The following is a 24,921-nucleotide window of genomic DNA, read 5'->3' as shown; positions in this document are numbered from 1 at the left end:
ATATATAGTGAAAGAATGGTACCTTTTTGGTGACATCAGTTGCCAATTGCTGTAAAGATGGTGAGGAAATAAAGTGGAGGCTACCCTTTCCACGAATAGGATTTTCCAGACCAATATAGGCGACAGCATTACTATCAAAGATCTTCTGAAAATCCTGAAACAAGAATGACTTTATTACACGTCTTTCTCAAGAAAGAGCTATTTGACCGAGATGAGATGTGCAAGTCTATTTTAAAACACACCCATTTTTGCTATGCAAAGGTTCAGATGAGAATATAATTCACATTTACCTGTAACAAAATCAACACATCCACTCAGCATTTACTTAGAGTGGCAAAGCTATTACAATGCTCAGCCAGCTGAAAGGGCTTTAAAGAGGAACTCCAGTGAAAATAATGTAATAAAAAAAGTGCTTCATTTTTACAATAATTATGTATACATGATTTAGTCAGTGTTTGCTCATTGTAAAATCTTTCCTCTCCCAGATTCACATTCTGACTTGTATTACATGGTGACATTGTTACTGTGGGCAGATTATGGAGCTGTTTCTAGCTGGTCTGGCTTTAACAGACAGCTATTTCCTGTCTGAACATTGTTACATTGTGACAGTTTGCCCAGAGTACCGTACGGTACCAGAGCCTCTTGTGGGAGGGGTTTCAGCACAAAATCAGTCATACAGCGCCCCCTGATGGTCTGTTTGTGAAAATCATTATTTTTCTCATGTAAAAGTGGGTATCAGCTACTGATTGGGATAAAGTTCAATTCTTGGTCGGAGTTTCTCTTTAAAATATGTTCTTGACATAAGGAACACATCAAGCGTAGTCATTGCTAATTCAGGCTGTTCTTTACTAGAAACCCACAGTCACATTGTCATTGTAATAGCATCTATAAATTCATATTTCCAAAAAGACCTAACAAGAGAATCCGTTGTCTGAATCATTTGACTGATATGACCATGCCAATCTCTTTGTACAACAATGAGCCAATTTGCATGAAAATCTCATAGTATGGCAGAGACAGTGTATCATAGTTACATTTACCTGAATGGTTGACACAAAAATTGCCTTTTCCTCTAGGATGAAAATTGTTTTTTTTTTCCTCTTCTTTTTTAAACAAAGACAGATGTAATTGCTAGCATGCAGCTTTTCTAATTAAAATAAATTATATGTTTACAGGATGCAGAAGCTCATCTATTCATTTTCTTAGTTAACCATTTTGAGTATCCAAAGCTTTGCATATTTCTAATAATAAAAGATGTCTTATAATGCTGTCTCATTCTCATTTAGTCATGGAGTGAGGTAGGCTGCTTGTTAATAGAAAAATAACGGAAAAACATACCTCCGTGTGTTTATTGCGATATTAGAATATATTATGATAAAACATGTTTATACAAGTCCATTGGTGTAATTAATATGACCTTAAGAACTCAGCGAATTAAGGGTATGGAAACCAATTTATTCAAGCTAACCCTAGCTGTTTAGGAGCAGAGATTATGGTACAACTTAGATGATAATGGTGAAACCTATGTTTACACTTCTTATGTGTGGTTCATTAATGATTTGTTTGGGGGATCTAAACAAGGGTTTTCAAAATTTTTAACCAGCATGCTGTCTGCTAATGTTATAGAACTAAAAGTTAAAATGTATTCTAGAATATTTCTAATAGATTAGGTCAGTGCTGTTTCTATGGCTGTGCAGTGTGTGTGATTGCCCGGGGCGCTGGGAAGAGGGAGGGCGCAGCAGAGCCAGGCAGATGTGTGCAGCACAATGGACACTTTCTCACTCTCCTCGCAGAAACAGGCACTTGTATCTCAATCAGTCACACTTGCAGGCTGCTTCAGAGAAGCCTGCTACTGCTAGCTAGTGACTCAATCGCTCTGCCCCTTGACACCACAGGAGACAAGGAGAGAGGATCAGCTTGTAATTAGCTGCCTGAAACAACAGTAGCTCCGTTCCTGTCAGAGTTGAGAGAGGATTAGCCGGGAGTTTTAAATGCTGCAATCTCTAGCCAGCATGAACTACGGATGGAAGGCTGCCAGGTACTACACTATAACATCCTGCAAACGGCTGTGATCTAGGGAGTCAGTGCCACCTCCCGTCTGCCCACATGCTGTGCCTGCTGCCCCATCTCCCTGTATAAACACACAGCCTAGTCATAAATCCCCTCCACCCAGCTCCTTCACTTAGCGTTAACCACTCTCCAGCATTCACTTTACACCAGGTAGCATACAGTTTGCCTTTGCTCTCTCTGCCCCCTATGCACCATCAGTTATGTGCTTACTCACTCCCCAGCTTGTTAGCACCCTCAATTGTCAGCACCCCCCCCCCCACACACACACACACACACACACACAGACAGACACATACACACTTGGGGCCTTTTTCCACTTGCTGCAATCTGCTTCAAAAAGTGGATTACAGCCATTTTACTGATTTACACTGCACTTTACATGTCAATCGCGGTGCTCTATTGTGCCATTTTTTCCCAGAAAGCAATTGCCGGCTTGCGCAAATCTCATTGTGCTCCATTCCCAACGCCAATATGGTGTCAATCGTGGCAAATGGAAAAGGCAGCTTGCGCAATCACAATGCAGTGTGATTGCGCTTGCTCGTGGAAATGGTCCCTAAATAATTTTCTTGTTCCTTCCTCAGCACCCAAATCATGTGCTTACTCCCTGTTCAGCACCACCACAGCACCTACAATCATGTGCACACTCCCTCCCAGCACACCCCTCCCCCCAGCACCCAGATCTGGCTACCACACTGACACGGTATGGGGGGGGGGGCATTTTACAAACTCGCCCTGAGAGCTATTTTTCCTAGAAACTGCCCTGGATTAGGTGTTAGATTCTGATTCAATAAAAACTTTAAGTTTAATGAAAGTCTATTAAAATAAAAGGCTCCCTTGATCAATGTTTAATCAGTCTGTTTGGGTGTGCAGGCGGGGGCATACATAGAGTGGTACAACAGTAAAGCTGCATTAGCTTTGTACTGTATTAGGTAATACAAAGCTTACAGCTGTAATGGTGCAAGTTACATTATATCAGATCTCTGCTTAGAACTGAGGCAATGTTGAGTAGTGCAAGAATGAAAGGTGGTAAATACATACATACATATATAATTTGTTTGCATAGTTATGGAGAAAAATGCAGAAATCGCCACCATGAACTAAGTATACATGTGGAATTGAAATGATCCGTGACATTTCAGTCATTTGAAGCGAACAATCATATATGTTCTATGTACTGTCAGTTTTAGCTGTATTAAAAGAAACAAAAACTTCTGAATAATAAAAAAATAAAGAATTTAGAGCATTTTAAATAATCTGAATTTAAAGGAAATAAAGGAGTACTTTATTACAGTACTCTATTGTATACCCATTGTTGGAAAGGTCTATTGGGGGAGATTCTGTGGGAGAGGATATCCTGCCGTCTGCTGACAGTCCACCCAATCCCTCTTATGTCACATTTGTTACCCCACCTACATTTGAATACAAAAATGGGTGCAGGCCACCGTTCTTCACTCAAGGAAGACCTGTATATGACTTTTAAGACTGTCCTTTATATTAGACACTTTTTGCACTAATATCATACCTATTAGGAGGCCACGTGGCAGGTGCGGGGCACAAGCAAGGGACCCTTTCCAATTTTTATGTTAGGATTCAGGCCAAGATCAGTGGCAGATCAACCCTTTTTTTTATATTTTTTTTTTTACTTTATTTATAGCAATACTATTGTGTCTGTATACTAGACCATTTGAGGTACATATAGGGCCTAGTCCAGTATGTTGTATAACTTAGGATTTCCCAGCTAGAAATAGGAGGCCGGAGATCTCTGGAATTTAGAAAAGGTTGTCATTGTGCATTCTGTCTTGCATGAACATTTATAAGTATGGCTGTACAGTTTATATAAAAAGGCATACATCATTCATTACAAAGTTTACAGTCAATGATTGTTAAAGAACTTGCTGATTAAGAACAGTAAACTTATAACTTTACACAGTAATGGGAAATATGCATCTTTTACTGCTAGAAAATGAATAACTTATACAAAATGTCTAACTTTACTAATATGGAAGACAGTGGATAGATTTACCTTTCCCCACAGGTAAGAGCCAAAATTAGCAAACGGAGCTCCTCCCCATGAGCAGAAAATAATTGTCCTCTGTGGCTTCCATCCAGTCCTCACCTTTGACATAATGGAGCTAATAATGGACGTCATGATGGCTGCCCCACTTGCCCATTCTTGATTTTTATTCTCAGAAATACTGTAGTGTGGGCTACCAATTATGATGTATCTGTCTGAGACAAAGAATAATGCAACATCAATTCTGATACTAAAACAGCTTTAGGGGGCATTTTTAGATGAGTGCAGTTTACAGATCAGGCAGCCTTTGCATTTTGAGGATTTTTCCAGAAATCTTTATTTTATACCTCCCTGTATTTCTAAGCTTGGTTTCTCAAATGTTAAGGAGCTTCTGATAGATTGCTGATTAAATATGCTTTCTAATTAAGCCATTGCCGTATGGAACATCTCCCTGCCAGTGCATAAGGTGCATTCAACTGCCTGCAGAAAAGATATGAAACTTGCAAATGCATCTATTCCACTGACAAGATATCAATACCAGGTTCATTGTAGGAGTACCACATTTTCCTGTGCAGTCAATGACCCATCTCTTATTACCTTTTCTCCTGAGTTTTATCCAAATCGATATTTTGAAACCTTATCATTAAAATACATATAAAGGTCCCACCATGCAAAAAAAATAATAAAACAATCAAAAATCTAAATAAGTTTGGTATTTCTTTTTTACCTTTTTGTAAGTTTCCAATTCCTAAGTGCTGAAAAGTTTTTTTCAGTTTTTTTTTTTTTTTTTAGCTAGGATGACAAATTATCTCTTGGGTGAAACCTCAGGAGAAAACATTTAATTGGATAAACACCAATTCATTTTTTCTCTTAAGTTTTCTCCAAGGAGATCATTTTTCACCTTCTGTTTAAAATAACTTTTCAGCACTTTGCAATCAAAAAAGAAACAATGAGAAGGTAAAAAAAGTACTATAAAACATATTCTGAGTATTTTATTTCATTTTATGTGATAAGTAAGTGAGAATTCACCTAAGAGAAAAAATACATTGGATTGGGCCCAATGTGTGCTAAGTACCCTGCAGGACTTTATGTGGGGGAAACAAGATGAGCCCTGCATCAGTGAAAGAACACTATTCATGAAAAATGAACTGATCTCTCAATATCTGATCTCTCAATACCTGGTCCTTCCCATGGGCACAGCACAAGTAACCTTCATGTGTACTTTTGGGTGATTTAAAATCATGGAGAGAAAGAGATATGGAAAACGAAATTTATATAGAAGGTTCAAAACTGTGGATTAATGATTAAACAGAGATCGTAATTTTCTATGCTTATATAACTGACTTGCGATCAAAATCAAGATGTTGTTTTTAGAGATGGCATGAACCTCCGATTTTAGGTGCGCGAACCTTGAACGCAAACTTCAGCAAAAGTTCGGTTTGCGCGAACTTACGTACCGCTAATAGACTAACATTTATGTTGGCCACAAAAGTGATGGAAAAGATGTTTCAAGGGGTCTAACATCTGGAGGGGGGCATGGTGGAGTGAGATACATGCCAAAAGTCCCGGGGAAAAATCAGGATTTGAAGCACACCAGCGTTTTAAGGGCAGAAATCACATTTTATTGCTAAATTGGAGGCCTAAAGTGCTTTAAAACATCTTGCATGTGTATACATGGATCAGGGAGTGTAATTAGTGTACTGCTTCACACTGACAGACCAAACTCACTGTGTAGAGCACCACAAACAGCTGTTTGTGTAGTGACGGCCATGCTGGACTGGTGCACACCATGGCGAGAGTGCAGACGATAGCAGTTTTCAAGCCCATATGGTCGCCTGGCTGAGGTAGCTCAATGACAGAACAACAGTGACTGTCTAGCTGATTGAATTTGGTCTGTCCACAATGAAGCAACGACCTTATTATCTTGGGTGTGCCCCCTGACCCCCCCCCCCCCAGACACTCATATAGCCGGTGGTCATTGCTTCATTGTGATACACGAGGCCCTTCACCGCAGCAAGGTAATGATCACGAACATGGGAGAAGGATCACTGGCAGTGGTACCTTTATTCCGATGTGCTGTGACATCACCCTTTAACACACTGTAAAGCATAGTTGCCAGCTTGTTCTGCAAGTGCTGCATCCTTTCTGCCTTCAGGTGAGTTGGTAACATCTCCGCCACTTTGTGCTTATACCAAAGGTCTAGTAACGTGACCACCCAGTACAGGTTATTCCCCTTGAGTTTTTTATACTCGGGTCCCTCAACAGGCTGGACAGCATGAAAGCCGCCATCTGCACAAATTTGGATGCAGACGCACTATCCATCTCCTTTTGCTCTTCCTCAGTGATGTCAGCTAAGTTCTCTTCCTCCCCCCAGCCACGAAGAATACCATGGGAAAGTTGAGCAGCACAAGCCCCCTGCGACGCCTGCTGCGGTTGTTCCTTCACCTCCTCCTCCTCAAAAAAACCTACCTCTCTCATCATCTGACTTGTCTTCCTCACACGACTCTTCCTCCTCCTCCCCCCTCTGTGCTGCCGCAGGTGTTAAGGAAACATCTGGATCTGCTGAGAATTTATCCCACAACCCCTGCTCCTGTTCCTGTTCCTGTTCATGCTCCTCCACAGCTTGATTCACCACTCTACGCACGGCACGCTCCAGGAAGAAAGCATATGGGATCAAGTCGCTGATGGTGCCTTCACTGCGATTCACCATGTTTGTCACCTCCTCAAATGGCCGCATGAGCCTGCAGGCATTTCGCATGAGTGTCCCGTACTTCGGCCAGAACATCACCATCTCTCCAGAGCATGTCCTTTTACTGTAGTTGTAGAGATACTGGTTGACGGCTTTCTCCTGCTGTAGCAGGCGGTTAAAAATCAGGAGTGTTGAATTCCAGCGAGTCGTGCTATCGCAAATCAAGCGCCTCACCGGCAAGTTGTTTCTCCGCTGAATATCGGCCAAGTGTGCCTTGGCCGGGTAAGACCACCTGAAACGCCCACATACCTTGCTGGACTGCTTCAGGATGTCCTACCTGGGTACTTACACACAAATCTCTGAATTATTAGATTCAGCACATGTGCCTTCAGGGTACATGTGTCATCCTTCCCAAATTCAAAGCCAAAATGAGATTGCTGCCGTTGTCACACACCACGTTGCCAATCTCCAGTTGGTGCGGGATCCACCTGTTTGTTAAGAGCAGCCAGGAGAGCTATTCCGGTGTGACTCTCCACTTTGAGGCAAGACATGTCTAAGTTGGCGTGACGCTGTCATACCTGGCATGCAGCATAGGCCCTGGGGAGCTGGGGCTGTGTAGCTGGAGAGGAGATCGCAGCACCAGTAGAGTAGCACTGCCACTCAGCAAAGGAGGAGGAGGACGATGACAGTGAAGAGGATGTAGCAGGAGGAGTAGGAGGAGAAGAAGAGGAGGTGGCAGCAGGCCTGCCTGCAAGCCATGGAGGTTTCACAACTAGGTCCGCTGCACAGCCACGTACTCCCTGCTTGCCAGCAGTTACCAGGTTGACCCAATGGGCTGTGTAAGTAATGTACCTGCCCTGACCGTGCTTGGCAGACCAGGCATCCATGGTCAGATGGACACTTGACCGGACCCTGTGTGCCAGAGATGACACCACTTGCCTTTCAACTCCATGGTACAGTTTGGGTATTGCCTTTTTTGAGAAATAAATGCGGCCTGGTATTTTCCACTGTGGTGTCCCAATGGCCACAAATTTTCGGAAGGCCTCAGAGTCCACCTGCTGGCATGGTAACAGCTGGCGAGCTAACAGTTCCACCAAGCCAGCTGTTGGACACCAGGCAAGTGGGTGCCTGGCAGACATTGGCTTCTTCCGCTCAAACATTTCCCTCACAGACACCTGGCTGCTGCTGTGGGCAGATGAGCAGGAACTGCTCAAGGTGAGAGGCGGAGTGGAGGAGGGTGGCTGTGAAGGTGCAAGGAGAAAGCAGCTGAAGATGATGCACCTGAAGGAGGAAGAGGAGAAGGAGGGTGGCTTTGCTTTTGTGTGCTGTTTTTCCTCAGGTGGTCTCCCCATTGCAGTTTGTGCCTTTTCTCCATGTGCCTTCGTAAGACAGTTGTCCCTACATGGGTGTTGGCCTTTCCACGGTGCAATTTTTGGTGGCAGAGAGAACAGATGGCACTGCACTCATCTGAGGCAGACACACAAAAAAAGTCCATACCGCTGATCCCTGGCGTGATGGCACTATGGTGGCGTCAACAGCTGACATTGAAGGGCATGCTGGCTGGCTGGCTGTCCATAGGTGGTGATACATGGCACCAGCTGTTTCTGACGAAGAGCTCCCCCTGCTTCTTTCAGCAACTCGTCTCCTCCTACTCCTCTCTGACTCCCCCTCTGAACTGTCCCCTTGGTCATCTTGTCTATTAGAATCCCACGTGGCATCCATGGCAGTATCATTATCATCATCATCATAATCACCCTCCCCAGCTTCGCTTGTATCAGACACCTCATAAACTGCATCAACAGCAGATACTTCATCATCCTCCTCCTCACACGTTACGTCCATAGTGTCACTTAACTCAGACATATGAGGTGGTGTTACTTGCTTAGCGCCTTCATCTTGTTGTAACAATAATGGCTGTGAATCAGTGAATTCCCCACCAAATAACTCCTGCGAAGTGTCAAATGTAGTGGATGTGGTGCTTGGAGTAGGGCTGGTGGCTGCAGAAGATTAGGCGTTCTGTGTTAAATAGTCAACCACGTCCTGATAATCTTGGGAGTTGATGGGACGTGCCTTCTTCTGAGCACTGTACTTTGGTCCAGGGCCGCACAAAATCACATCAGCATGACCTCGAACAGACCTGTCGGGTGGCCTGCCTCTGGGGCTGCCTCTGGCTCTGCCTCTGCCTGTTGTTTTGTCCATACCAGGGGGGATGACGTGAAAGGTATGCACTGACTTGACTAATAAAATGTGCAGTCACACAGGTGCAGTGAAAGGTATGCAGTGACTGGTATTACAATACAATGTGCAGCTGTCACACATGTGCAGTTAACAGGTATGCACGGACTGGTATATAAAACAGCGTGCGGTCACACAGGTGCAGTGAACAGGTATGCACGGACTGGTATTACAAATTTGCAGCTGCCACACACACAAGTACCCTGAACAGGTATGCAGTGACTAGTATTATAAATGTGCAGCTGTCACACATACAGGTACCGTGGACAGGTATGCAGTGACTGGTATATAATATAACACTCCATGCGGTCACGTAGGTGCACTGAACAGGTATGCAGTGACTGGTATCAATACAATGTGCAGCTGTCACACACACAGGTACTGTGAACAGGTGCAGTGACTGGTATATAACACTGTGTGCTTCTGTCATGCAGGTGCAGTAAAGATGAACAGGTATGCAGTGATTGGTATTGCAAATGTGCAGCTGTCACACACACAGGTACCGTGAACAGGTGCAGTGACTGGTATATAACACTGCGTGCTGCTGTCACACAAGTGCAGTAAACATAAACAGGTATGCAGTGACTGGTATTACAAATGTGCAGCTGTCACACACACAGGTACCGTGAACAGGTGCAGTGACTGGTATATTACACTGCGTGCTTCTGTCATGCAGCTGCAGTAAACATGAACAGGTATGCAGTGATTTGTATTACAAATGTGCAGCTGTCACACACACAGGTACCGTGAACAGGTGCAGTGACTAGTATATAACACTGCATGCTTCTGTCACGCAGGTGCAGTAAACATGAACAGGTATGCTGTGATTGGTATTACAAATGTGCAGCGGTCACACACGTGCAGTGAAAAGGTAGGCACTGAATGTGCTGGGCGTGGCAGTGGCACAGTAGGAATTAGCAAGAGGCCAAAGGCCAGCTGCAACTGACTGACAGGGCTGTATATGCAAGTGGCAGTGGGACACACACAAAAAAAAGCAAAAATAAATCACAAGAACAACATTAGCTCTCAAAATAGCTGTTGAGGGGTGCTTTTTAGCAATAAGTATCAGCAAGGAGCAAGGTAACAAGCCTAACAAGCGCCTAACTAAGCTTTCCCTAATGTCTATGCAGCAACCGCTCCCTTCTCTAATTACTGCAGCCACACGAGTGAAGGAAATGGCCGATGCTGCCTGCCTTTTATAAGGGGGGGGGGGGCTCCAGGAGGGAGTGTAGCCCGATTGGCTACCATGTGTCTGTTGACTGTGATGTAGAGAGTCAAAGTTGAGCCTAATGATGTAGTATATGGGGCGGGTTGAACTCGCTTATAGTTTGCGGTTCACCGCGAACGCAAACCACCGAAGTTCGCGTTTTCATGTTCGAATGCGAACCATTCGAGCCATCTCTAGTTGCTTTATGATCCTTCAGAGTCATGCCAGAAATGTTACAAATTCATTCATCTTATCTATTGGTATTAAATAGCTTAAAAATATGTTCCTAAGGTCTTTATTTCAGTTTTGTGCAAGTCACACCCATGTTCCGCCTTCAAGTAAAACAAATACCACTTCGCAGGAATCAATCAATGTTAGGTAAGCACTCTAAAGTTCAGTCTTTGTTGCAGGCAGGATAAAAATCTTGTCCTTCAAACAGGTATAAGGTGGGATGTATTCACGCACCCCCAATATGCAAAGACTCACCAGAGGATGCAGCCTAAAGGGCCCGACAACACATCAGGACCCCTCAGCCACACAGGCAGTAACATCTGGGCTCTTATAATCCAGTCCTGGTGCATTCACCTCCAAAATAAAACACCTCACATAGCGTAGAAGTATAAAGGAAGTATCCCACATTTATTATAAAACATGCAAAAGCTTTGGGCGGAGCTACAGAGTGGCACTGCATGTGATGTCACCGGATGCGCCGACTAACTATGCACGTGAGTACTGGCGGTGGAGTTTTGAGTGGGGCTGGAGCCTGAGCGGGTAATACTGGTTGAACTCGATGGATGTATTTTTTTTTTAAACCAAAATAACTATGTAACACTGCTATGCTTGCAATAGACTAGCGTGTATATCCACCCTCCCATAGCCGCATCACTAACTATTAAATATTTTTTATGAGCTTTTGCTTGTGTTACAATAAATGTGGGATACTTCCCTTATACTTTCACACTATGTGAGGCATTTTATTTTGGAGGTGAACGCACCAGGACTAGATTACAAGAGCCCAGCTGTTATTGCATGTGTGGATGAGGGGTGGCCCATAACCCTGATGCATTGTCGGGCCCATTAGGCTGCATCCTACAGTGAGTCTTTTCATATTGGGGGGGGGGGGATGTGAATACATCCCACCTTATGCCTGTTTGAATCACAAGATTTTTATCCTGCCTGCAACAAAGACTGAACTTTAGAGCTCTTACTTAACATTGATTGATTCCTTTTATGCTAAAACACAATTAGCCAGGAAGCACTCCACCTGATTATAGTATGTTTGTTCAGTTCATATTTATTTTATTTATGTGCTGTAATTTTGCATTGCTTGGTTGTAATTTTACATATTACAACCAGTGATATGGTCCGTGTGCGATTGTTCTTAGTAATTGTTACTATTTCTCAGGAGACTCAGGCCTCTTTCACAAAGACAACCGACAGGCAGTGAATTCACAGACTGTCAGCTCCTCTCCTGCACCAGTCAGGTGCTTGTCAACACTCAATACCAGTGCTAAACAGGCAGCCCCCCCCCCCCCACAGAGTCAATTCTTTGGTGGGCTGCAGACGTGCCGTGTTTTGATTCTCTGCTGACAGGTAACACCTCCTCATGTCGGAGCTTGACACGCGTGGTGTTGCATCTGTTGCACTTCTGCTGCATTTAGATTGCAACTGAAATGCACTGGTGGGCACTGCAGTAGATGGGACGCTGAACTGCTCAGCAAGCACGCAGTTCAGCGTCCCAGGCTGAAAGAGGCCTAAGTGACCATTTAACAACAGACAGAATATAAACAGTACTAAGAAAGCACTCTGTGATAATTGATATCCTGTAAGACACAATATTATTATTGCACACTCTGTGATAATTAATATAATTTAAAACCCATTATAATTTTTGCTTTATAATGCCCCAACATAACACCTTGCAAAAAGATCCAAATTCATAAATAATTGCAACCTGTTATTTTAGAATCATTTATTGAATAATTAATTAAACAAAAGAGCCAAGACAAAGGACAACTTTTCAGGGGAAAAAAAGATCAAGGTAACATCACCTGTTATATAAAATTATCAATCTTTGTTGACAGTTATACATAAAAATACCATCATCAAGGTGTAAACAACAAAGTTAAAAGCTGCAAATACAACTGAATAATATCCAATATGGTACAACAGCACAAACATTTCAGTGTTATACAAACATATGAGTTAAACTGATCACTTCCTCTGGAGTTCCAGTCATGAGAACGAAAACACAGCGGTCCACATCCTATTCACTTTACTTTTCTGTTTCCTCCTAGGGAATATTCTCAAACATTATCAATCAAATACCTTTAAAGCCCCCACCAAGCAAGAAAGTCTCAAAATAAGTTTGATATTACCTTTTTACCTACTTTTAAGTACTTTTTTAATTGCTTACTAATGAAAGAGGTTTTTCATTTAGCTAAGATTAAAATGATCCCCTGGGAGTAAACTCAGGAGAAAAAAGGGTAGATAAGTGAATCTAGTTCAATAGAACCAAGGAGTGTATATGTCATGGATAAATTCACTTTGAGGTCACTAGGATACCTCCTCAAAGAAAATAATGGGATATGTTAATCTATAGATACGTCAAAGGATGATACTGCTGGATTTCTGCCCAATGATCCAATATGACATCTTCAATAAACAGTGATTATTATTTCCATAAATCCATGAATATGAGAAACAACCAAGATCCTTAAGAGCAGATACAAACGTTTGGGAGTAAAGATCATTGTAATGCTATTAACCCATGCTAGGAAATTAAAGGGAAGGCTATTCAAGAATTTAGTTTTCTGTTCTCTCCAAGAAAATAGGAGGCTGTTTTTCTAATATAATTCCATAATCTGAGGCCTGCTATTTGAGCAGACCTTCTACTTTTTTCCACATTTTTCAGCTGTCACAAGCTGTTCTCTAGTGTGAATTCAATGTTTTGTCAATGTTTTGTCAGCGCATGGCATCAGTTTGGGAGGTCACAGACGGGCTGGGCTCAGAAGCCAAGTGATCTCAGGGAATGCTGCCATCTTGTCTTGTTCTCTGATGTGTTTTATTTTCTGCTGGGCTGGCTCACTTCCTAGAAGCATGTTTTGTCATTGCAGGGCATCCTTCAATGGAATGTAGTTGGTGAATTGTAATAGGACAATCCCACCACTTTAACATGAAAGATGATCAGAAAAAGTTTTAATGCTTTGCATTGTGGAAGAGTCTGCAATGTCCCAGCATCACTGCTAGGTCTCCCCACTCCTTGTGAAGTATATTTTAATGGTTTATTGTTATTTAGAGAGATACTGCCTTGGAGCCATCCAAAATAACTGAAACCTAAAGCAGCCATAGTTCTTCTGCACACATTATCAGTCTGTTCCAATAAAGGAAAACTATCCCTTCCAGCAAGTGTTAATGCTCATACACACGTCTATCTTAATGCACAACCAACCGCACAACTTGACCAATCACCCAACAAGTTATTTACTTGACAAGTACGTACACACACGCCAACCAACTAAACAACCAACTTATTTAAATACTATGTGTGCAAGCTAAATGACAAACTTCACAAAAGATTTGTACACACATTCCAACCTGCCTGAGAGTTGGTCAGATTGATCCACCTGTTGGATCTGGCAAACAACATGTTGGTGATCTGGTTGTTTGTCAGCTGTACACAGGCCCAACTATCTCCCAACAGACAAGTTAAGAAGATGGTTGGACAGATTGTTAATAGGTGGGTATGAACCTTTAAAGAGAACTTGTACTGAGTAAAAATATTTAAAATAAACACATGAGGTAACTTCAAATGAACATTACATAGTTACCTTGCCATCAGTTCCTCTCAGAAGCTCACCATTTTCTTCTGACAATAATCCCTTCCAGTTCTGACAATATTTTGTCAGATCTGAAATATATCAGTTGCTGTCAGTTACAGCTGAGAGGAAAACTGATGCACCAGTTAATGTCCATGTTTCCCTATGGCTCAAGTGGGCGATGTTACAGTTTAACTGTGTGCTGACCAGAAAGCTGTTATGGGGTAATGGCTATTTTCAAAATGGAGGACGGAAAATTCCCTTGATCATAGTGAACAAATAGGACGCGGGACAGGAGAAAGACACTGAGGAGTAGACTACATGGAAGGCAAGTATGACTTGTGTATGCTTATTTTGACTTTTATTTTCAGTACAGGTTTTCTTTAAGCTTGTGATAGATATAGATATGATACTTTTATTTGCACATAGCAGGCAACTTAGTACTCTCAGCCATCTGCAAAATAAGCCAAAAAATGCACATTAGACTGGCTAATGGCACTGTTTAATTTGACATCGGTAGATAGGATTGTCAAAATGTTCTGCTAGTAAATGGATTAGTCTAGGCTTTGAAAATGAAATGAGTAACAACACTTTTGTGCAGTTAATTGCTTCTACACAAGGTGTGAAGTTCTGGATAGGCTTCTAGCAACTGAAGTCTTAACAGAGTATGAGACCACTGTTGTCAAAACTACAAATAGAAGAAGCTTGAGCTTCTTGTCAGTTCTGGAAACTTTTAGCCAGATGCAGATTGAATGGACAGATCACTCTGAGTAACATTTATTTGCCAAAAGTCTTCTGCATAACTGATGTACAATAGGTTTGTGGCAATTTCTGTTTTTTTTTTTTTGTTTTTGTTTGTTTTCTTTTACTAAACGTTCCTGTTAGGCAGAAGCTGACAGCATTACATATATATCCCTCACAACAGGGAGAAACAGTCTTTTAGGTGTTATTCCATGCTGAGAATAGTCATAAGCAAAATATGAAAACGTCATTTTTTTCCAATAGTAAGGAGAAAAAGTCTAGCAATCCAGGTGATCTTAAAGGCTGATAAAATGTTCTAGATGTGTCCATCTAATATCCATTCTTTATGCTTTTCTTGAGGAAATACAGATACTCACATATAAGTTAACTCGTGTATAAGCCGACACTCCAACATTTACCTCAGAAACCAAGTAAAAATGTTTGACTCGCTTATAGGCCAAGGGTAGGAAATGCAGCAGCTCCTGGGGCAGTGTAATTAGTAGTTACCCCCTAGCCCCAGGAAAAAGAAACGGAATCATTAAAAAATCTCTATTGTGAAAAATTGTACTTCCCCAGTGTATATACTCACAGAGTGCAGAGCACTGGAGAGTGCAGCGATGATACTAAGCAGGCTTTACCCAGCCAATGGGCTCACAAGGTGCAGAGAAAGCAGGAAGTGGGAGATTATGTACATGGAGGAGCACTGATCTCCCCTGGCATCCGGATGCTGCTGCTCTGATCTTCGCTGGGCATGCGATCGTTCCTTCTCATCAGCTGCTTTCCGTGCGCTCCCCTTCCGCCCTGATCAGCTGGGAAACATGTCGCTGCAGGCACTGCAAGCCTGCTCTGTATAACCACTGCACTCTCCTGTCCCCTGCACTCAGCATCAGGTCAGTTTGCACACCCATACCACAGACACAGGCAGGTGACTCGCATATAGGCCAAGGAGGTGACTTTTCAGCACATTTTTTGTGCTGAAAAATTCAACCTATACATGAGTATATACTGTAAACGGTAAATGTCTTTTTGTCTTTGAGGCTGGTTTCACAGTGGGACGTTAAAGTCCCACGTTACAGCAACCGGTAACGCAGCCTAACTCACAGCACTGTAAAATCAATTGTGCTGTTCATAGTGCCCACGTTGAGTTTCATAGTAACGCAGCACGTTTAAACAAAGTCCTGCATGCTGTACGTTATACTGGGCTAAGCAGTGTTAGACTGCTTGCACATGCTCAGTAATGTTGGAGGAAGAGGTCTCCCCTCCTCCTCCGTGGCCAGCCACATGGCTAATTAATATTCACTGCACTGCAGAGACTCGTGGTAGGACTGTAGTGTTGTCCGGATCATGAACGAATCGTTCATTTTATCCAGATCTTTTTTGTGAGTCGAATCATCCGGATCATCACAATGAAAGATTCGGTTCACAGTGGATGTCTGTCTGGAAGAAACAGGAACATACAGAATATACAGTGCAGGGAAAGTCCTGTCCTGCTAGTCATTTCACCCAGTCTCCTTCCCTAGTAAAATGATTCAAATGATTCGGTTCAAAGATCCGGATCTTTTCAATGATCCAATTCAAATGATCCAAATCCTTAAAAAGATCCGGACTTCCTATCACTAACCTGGAGCGGCTGCTTTGAGAGCTGCATAACGCAGCTCAATCTGACGTCCAACTTCAACACCACCATACGTTGCGTTAGGGGCACGTTATGCGACTATAACGTCCCCTAAAACTCAACGTCTTGGTGTGTAAGTAGCCTGACTTGTAACCTCTCCACCATGTTCTCAGTCAGACTAATTTTTGTATGAAAAAGGGAAGTAAAGGGTCACCTTCTCTTGCCCCACAAAGTTCTATTAGGAAATGGAAGTATAGGGTGACCTTCTCTTTACCCACGAAGTTCAGCTGGGTGAAAGTCATGATGACAGCTGAAGCATGAGCAAGATGTCTTTGAGTCTGTCTTAAAATTTAAATTTTGTTCTTCTGAATAAATAAGGCAACTAAAGATATATAATCTGAACTTCGGCGTATTGATACAAGCATTAACCCTTGCATGACTCCTTTATGAACACTATGTAATTGTGCTCTATTTTTTTTAAACTCATTCTGCTGCAGATGCTTGCAGCCAGTTGGCAGGAGGTCTTCATTTCAGGTAAATATCGGTGGAAGAATAATGGGCCTACAGATTCACAATAGCTCAATACTAATAAAATGTCTTGATTAAATTCTGCCTTTGTCTTACTTTTATATTATTCCTTCGCACTAAAACTTCTGACATGTGTTTACTGTTATATCTCTCTGCTCTAGCATTTGCCTTCCTAATTAATTACCCTATTACTTCAACAATTTTCAAGTGAAGTTTGCCAAGAAAAAAAGAGTCCCAAGTTATTCAATTCATCTATTCTCCTTTTTAGCATCTAATTAGAAGTAACTGCACCAAGATACACACTCCTGATTTTAGGCTATGCTTGTTTGCTTTGATTCAGTTCCACACGAAATGAGACTTTGCAGCAAATGGTTGTGACCACATAGTGGTTCAAAAATTTTCCCAGTGTTCCTGTGGTCTGCTGAACATAGGCCTGGGGCCCACTAGAGATGGCAAATCACTGATTTGGCTTCTAAAAAACGAGCAGTTTCTGTAGCAATTTCAGGGATTAAAAATTTGGCCCGTACATTCCCTGAATGAAATAGCTCAGAAAGTGACACAGGTACCGCAATTGCGATTTTTATAAAATACCATCAATTCTGTGGATTCACTGCCCCAAGATTTCATTAGCCTAGAGTTTGCGGAATCACCGATGATTCAAAAGTGCAGCTAAAATAGCACTTATGAGCCCCAGGCATCAGTCTTTCCCATACAATATAACTTTTATGTAGAGTAGTGTGGGTGTATTGACACACTAAAGAAAAATTACAGGAAACAAAATGGGAGCCTAGTGGTGCAATATGCTTGGGTACAGTATTTGTAATGAAAGAAGAAATAGATGCTTTACTCACAAAGGCAGGTTGCAGATGGGGCAACCAACCACAGGAAGTAGGTGGAGACAATGAACCAGACTCCACTCTGGGTGGTCTGGATGAACCTGGACCTGGATGCATTTGAAAAAAAACCCTATCAGAGGCACCCTATTCTGGAAGGCTTTTTTTTAAATTGCCACTTTTATTAGCCTGAGAAAGCAGGCTCAGATCCGCAAAATGCGTTGCCTGTGCAAAAATAAAACCTTTTTGTTTACACAAAGGTTTTCACCACTGATGTAAGCCACCTCAACCTTTTTCTATTTTATTCTATTTTTGAATGGTTTTATACATACACCAGGGCGCCTCTTTCCCCATTTTGTGCAATATAACTTTTAGTTTATCAATAAAATGATTACTCATCTGATTCTACTTTACATAAGAAATTCAGCAAAATGTATCCAGGCAATACAAAAGAAATTTGGCTACAACATATCCTTTTTAAAAAATATCCTTTGAAATTTCTTTTATCTTTTTAGGGCCAGAGCATTTATGACTGCACTATGCAACTGAACACTTAGGTAGCAGTAAATGACATTGAGGTAGCACGCTGTAATCCTCTCTTGCTGCATCTGCCAAATCTCTTGGTGGGCAGTGTAGCAGTGGTCATTATGTAATAGGCCATAGTGGATAAGATATTGAAACAACTGATACTCAGGCTTTGATAGACAAAACATTTATCATGAGATTTCTTGCTTTATTTTTGCGTCATCTTCTCTATATAGTTTCTTTTCATCATGCTGCAAAGACACCCCCCAAAAAATGACCACACATAGCGTTAAAGCAATCTCAAAGTATATTTTATGTGTGCATGAAAAGGAGGTGCTGGGAAATTTGGGTTCCTTATTTTGGCAAGTAGATTGTTAATTTATTTACCTATATTAAACATTTTTTAAATTGGCAATTATGATAGTAAAATATTGGTAAATTATACCAATATTTTATATTTTACTACAACTAAACCGAACCCTATATTCAAACAGAATCCTCCCTCTAACCCCAAAGCTCCCCCCATGCCCAACCTTAACTAGCTCCACTCTCCACACCTAACCTTAAAGACTCCCCTTCACACCTAACTTTAAAACACTCCCAACAGATGCCTAACCTTAAAATACCTCTCCCCCACCACCACTATTGTGCTGCGCAAAAATCGAAATATATTGGGGCGCTGCATAGGCACCCATATAAAATATTGGTAAGCATGTGAAATTTGCATGCTTGATCTCTTAAATGTAGCAGCAGCAGCAGCAGCAGCAGCAGCAGCAGCAGCAGCAGCAGTAGCAGTAGCAGTAGCAGTAGTAGTAGTAGTAGTAGTGTGCTTTTTTTACCTTTTGGACTCAAAGCACTTGAGACCTGCAGCAACTAAGGGTGTGCTCAATAGGCCACCCTGCAGTATTAGAAAGTCTTACCCAAGGACTCCCTACTGAATAGGTAACTGGCTGCAGCTATAATTAAAACCCTGGCCTCCTTTGTCAAAGGTCTTCATCTAGTATGCTACTCATCCATTGTGCTGTGCATGAGCACATGCTATGACGGTAGTTGGGGATGGGGAAGTGAGTGATTTCTGGTTGCTGCATTGTCAACAGTGCCTGTAGTGCTTCCTTGTTGCTTTTTTTTTTACTTTTCCTTGGTATATCTTCTGAAACATCCCAACATTGTTTTTTTCTTAACATATCACATAATGCATGGATCTCTCCTAAGCTTTTAGTTCTTCATCCCTGATAGAGGCTGGTATTTCCCAGGAGATTTAGAGCCCACAAGCATGAGGCTCCACTCCCTGAGCAATAACAGTCCACGTTGTTGCATCAAGAACTATTCTACAATACATTCACTTGCCCAGAAGGAGGAGGTGGTAGTACAAGTATAGGTGGACTTGTAGTGAAATCTAGAAGCCTTAAGATATCCCACCACCCCTTCCCAGATAAATACCTTTTTACTATAAAGATTTAATAAGTAAATACAGTCACATACTGACAGAATATTTTTCAAAAAATAACATAATATAAAAATTAGTTGTGCCAAAAGTAAAATAAAATTTGCACTATCATACAGTATATGGTACCAACATTTCTCAAATTAAATTTTGGCTCATAGTGATCACTGGGTCAGGAGCAGATGAGACAGGCTCATGGAGCTCTGCTGTCATAGCAACTGCAACAGTAGGGCAAGTGGGCTGTAGCGGTGGGAGAGCAGCAAAATAGGCAGCAGCAATGGGAGCGTGCAGTGTGATTATTGAAATCTATGTCCTGGCAGGGCAAGCTCCCAAACAAGGCGTAGATTTCAATTAGTGCTGTCTGGAAGTGGTTAAGGAAGCCAGGAAAGGCTATTAATAAACCTCTACTAGTGTCTTAAGATATTTTTGTAGAGCTTCATTGATTTTTAGCAAACTGAAGGCATTGTTTCTAAAAGATTTTTCCTGCATTTATGTTAATAGATTAGCAAACACCTTCCTCTTGCTCATTCTATGACTGCGTGCTTACTTATCTAATCTTTTAGAATTATTACATTCCTCAAGGAGGCCATCACTGTAATGAAACCAAACATGTAGACATGAGGTAATGGCAGATTAAATAAGGCCTGCCCAGATGTTTTTACCCAGCCACAGAAGCAACTTCATACATTTTACTTGCTTTGGAAGTGACATCTGAAGACTGAAAGTGTGATGTGATTGATGGGTTAATGGGTGCAGATGTTTCCTCTGATAAAATTAAATTCATTCGGGTCCAACTGGGATCTTAATATGTATCCACAAATATCAGGGATTTGCTAACAAAGTACTTTAAATAGACATGAAGACAAGCTGTGTTCACTTCAAGTATTCAGTAGTGCTGAGGAATTTGAAATTGTACAGTAACACACTATCTATCTGTTCGGGAACATCTCCTGCATTCATCCCTTCCTTACCCACAACACATGTATTACTTGCTTGTGTGTCCCATGTAGTATGAGGGCCAACTCATTTTGAATACTAAGCACAGATTGTGTAGATAAGCCCTCCCACTGCATGGGAGTAAAAAAATAAGCCAATCATTGGCCAATAAAAACTGCATATGTGACAAACCCTTGGAACCAGATGCTCATTCTAAAAAAAAAAACATTTTTTTACATGTGGCTAACACATCTTTAGCAGTGTTTTTTAAGGCGAGTACAATGAAAGGAATTGGGGGGGTTGTCCAAAAAGAAGCCACAATGCAGTAAAGGATTGTCATATCTTCTATGCTGGCCAGTAAGTTGCATAAAATGCCCCACCTAATGGCTATAAAGATTTTTCCTCATTTTTTTTACTTTATTCACATTGTTCTGGACACCTATGAGGGGACTTTTGCAGCTATATAGGCTCCCCATTGACTTCAATAGGATTCAGATTTGGTTCCCCAATATAAAAGAAAACCAATTCACAGAAACTGAACTTAAATTTGACACTAAACTGAAAGAGCACCTTAACACTCCTGCAGTTTAAAATGATGGATTAATAACCCCTTGACAAGCCGAATACTACAATTTTGCTCATCTATAAGTTAATAAGTCACTCCATATAGGTTACATCTTCCGAACTAGTAAGTGTGATAAGAAGGCTAAGACTATGGTGGTTTACATAACTGAGTACTTACTTATCTTTTGTTATAGCTGTCGTTAGTATACTAACAGGGTGATAATTAATACAAGTATAATTTTCTATATACTAGTTTTTGGTACTTTAATGTTTGCAAAAAGGGAAATTGGTCTGGAGTTTGTGGGAGGCTGTATAAGCAGACGTTAATTCCACTAGACCGCCACCTCCCTTTAATGTGCTTCATGCTGCTCTTCATCTTCCAACACTTCCGCCTTATACATCAGAGCTTTTGCTATGAAGGCCAAAGTGTCAGAAGATGGAGAGCAGCATGGAGTGCATCAGAAGGGAGTTGGCGATCTAGGTGAGTTAGCCTCGGCTTACACTTCAGAATGATTTTGCATTTCATGAAATTGAACTTGCTCATCATTGGTCCTGACTAGCATTGACTCTACAGTATAAACATTTTATAGGTTTTAATTACATCACTGTTGCATGAATGGTAAATTCATTGTATAAATATGTATACAGGTGGCCCATGAAAACCATGGGATATTAACTTACCTGGAAGTAGTGATCCTCTAAGGAATCCAATTGAGTTTGATATGATCTTGTTTTCTTTGCTGGTTTGGATTTGTAGTGTAATAGAAACACTTTCTGTTTAAAATGACAAAAATAAAAACACAGTGTTAAACTATGTACGCTTATAAAAACAAGGGGAAAAAGCCCAGAGCTGGCAGCTAAACTGAGGTGTTTCACATTGAATAATGAGCAACTCTACACAGTCTGCTTTTCCATATTCCTATTTGTAGATAAGGGTTCCAGTGAATGACATTTTCAAGGGGAATTTATGTAAACCAGCAGGAGATATAAGCAGGGCTGCTTTGAAATGTAGGATTTTAAGATTTAAAGCACACAATTATATATACACTAAACACATTTTAAAGTGAACTCCACTTCCAATGGAAATTGTTTAGTTTTTTAGATGTTTTTAATTGTTCTTTCCAAACACGGCTATAGCTAAAAAACATAAAACATTATTTTAAGCAAGAATTCTAAATTTGTTTTGAAGAGTACTACCTCTGTTGTTAGCTTAATTGGCAGGGTCGTTTTGTCCTCTTCTGTCATAGTTTACTTGCTATCTATGTACTGAAGGTTTGTTGTAGCGGCCTCTGTTAATCTTATAGCACTGCATAATATGTTGTTGTTTAAAACCACTTAACGACCGCCTAACGCCGATAGGCGTCAGCGGGTCGTTAGTGGTTTAGTATGGAAACGGCCGCTTGTTCGAGCGGCCTTTCCATGCCAGTTCACGGAGGGTGTCTCTGTGAACAGCCGGCAAGCCACCGATCGCGGCTCGCAAGCTAAATATAAACACGCGGGGAAGAAATCCCCGCTGTTTACATCATACGGCGCTGCTGCGCAGCAGCGCTGTAAAGGAGATCGGCGATCCCCGGCCTCTGATTGGCCGGGGATTGCCGGCATCTGATAGGCTGAAGCCTATCCTAGACGGCGCAGGACGGATATCCTTCCTGCGCAGCCCATAGCCTGCGGGAGAAGCAGGTAAGGGCAGAGAGGGCAGAAATAGCTGCGGAGGGGGTCTTTGAGGAGTCCCCCCGCTACGCAGAAATAGCCGGCGGCAATCAGACCCCCCCAGCAGGATATCCCCCTAGTGGGGAAAAAAGGGGGAAGTCTGGTCACCCTGGCTCAATCCTGATCGGTGCTGCGGGCTGGAGAGCCCACGCAGCATCGATCATAGCAAAATCCCCTGGTCCTTAAGTGGAGATGAAAGAGTAATAATATTTTAAAGGAATAACAAAGTTCTACTTTTGCAATAAATGCAACTTCAAGTAAATGACCTCAAACTTCAGACTTGTGCTCTGATGCATCTAAGTTAAGTTTGAAACATACACAAATAATCTAGTACATAAGTGCAATAAAGAAACAAATGTAAGCACACAAGCATGGCAAATCTATTGCATATCAATGCTTTAACACATCTATAAAATGTGCTTATTAAAGTGACTGGATGTACTGCTTATGTTTGCTTGGATACTTGATGTTGAGAGATTTGGTAAATGCATGACGTTACGTTTTTTGTTTCAAAGACAAAATTGGTTTATCAGCTTTTGTAGCTTATTTGGTAAATCAGTACAAAGAGGAACATATCAGTTTCAATGCAATTTCAGTTATTCACTTTCCTGTAATTTCCAGAGCTTTATTGAATGGGCTGTTTGGTTGGTTTTAGCTATTTATTTCTTCAATGCATTTAACATATCTATGGTGACCAGGGATGGTCGTAGTCAGCCAACTTCGCTACGATGGAACTATGCGTAGTTTTGCGCAATTACGCTTCACCAAACTACAGCTTCTAAATCAAATATTCATTTAGTTTGCATTTCGTAGACTATGCGTTAAAATACGCAATTACGTGTAGTGTGAAGCGTAGTATATGCGGATGCTTATGCCCGTATGCAGAAAATTTTACGCATTAATTCCTCTTTAAATGCTTATACCAGGAACTCTTCTATGCGTACATTCCCCTTTCCAATGCGTACATTTGTAAGCATACAAACGCATTCGAAGTTCACTACGCAATACACTTGTTAACTACGTGTAGCGGCACTTTGCTACGCATAAATTCGTAAGCGTAGTTTTGAAACTTCACCTATGAACTACGATGCGCAGATGCGAACTACGATGCGTAAATTTGCACTGGCGTAGTTTCTGCTCATCCCTGATGGTGACACAGTAGTGTAAATGCACTTCACTGTCCCTCAAATGAACATACAACTGAAAGTCCCTACTTCATCTAGAAGAAGGCTTCTAGTAATTTAATGTGTTTTAGATATGTGAGAGAAAACAAAAGTTCCTGGACCCAGAGAAAAAACACACTCGCCCAGATGGAAAACACACTCGCCCAGAGAGGAAACACAAAAACTCAATGCTGATAGTGTCCTGGGTGCCAACCTCAAAACTCAGCCACGAGACTGGTTCTCACTTAGGCACCATTTTGTATATACAGTACATACACTTATTGCAAAAATTCTACATGCACCATCTCTGTGATTTAAAACAAAAAATATTCAACTCAGAGTGAAATAGCCCATTTGATTATATTAACCAACCGTTTTTCAAAACACTGGCAATTAGAACATCTCTGAAAAGTTCGCTTAGTGTCAAACAGGAAGATAGTTATATATGCATACATTATGTATATGCTTTGTTTTTATTATTACTGTATTTATTTTAAATTAACCACTTTACTTCTGAGGGTTTTTTCCCTTCTGTATCAGAGCAATTTTTACCTTTCAGTGCTCCTTCCATTCATTGGCCTAAATGTAATTACTACTTATTACCATGAAATGATCTATAACTTGTTTTTTTCACCACCAATTAGGCTTTTTTGGATGGTACATTTTGCTAAGAAGTATTTTATTTTAAATGCATTTTAACGGGAAAAATAAGAACAAAATTGAAAAAAATATATTATTTCTCAGTTTTTGGCAATTATAATTTTAAATAATACATGCTACTGTAATTAAACTCCACACTTTTTTTGCCCATTTTCCCAGTTATTGCAAC

General features: G+C 41.3%; 1 protein-coding gene across 1 annotated transcript in view; it reads right to left on the bottom strand.

Annotated features, from left to right (window-relative positions):
• The window catches only part of NAALADL2 (N-acetylated alpha-linked acidic dipeptidase like 2), an 808,485-nt gene that overhangs the window by 209,172 nt on the left and 574,392 nt on the right, over nucleotides 1–24,921 (bottom strand). The window contains exons 7-9 of the mRNA XM_068281050.1: nucleotides 21,901–21,993; nucleotides 4,094–4,299; nucleotides 23–154 (exon numbers count right to left, since the gene is read on the bottom strand). Of these exons, the coding sequence (XP_068137151.1) occupies nucleotides 23–154; nucleotides 4,094–4,299; nucleotides 21,901–21,993 (431 nt within the window). The remainder of the gene's footprint in view (nucleotides 1–22; nucleotides 155–4,093; nucleotides 4,300–21,900; nucleotides 21,994–24,921) is intronic.

Source organism: Hyperolius riggenbachi, chromosome 4 (genome assembly GCF_040937935.1).
Source record: "Hyperolius riggenbachi isolate aHypRig1 chromosome 4, aHypRig1.pri, whole genome shotgun sequence".
In the NCBI taxonomy this organism is placed as follows: domain Eukaryota; kingdom Metazoa; phylum Chordata; class Amphibia; order Anura; family Hyperoliidae; genus Hyperolius; species Hyperolius riggenbachi.
This window is presented reverse-complemented; position numbering and strand designations above follow the sequence as displayed.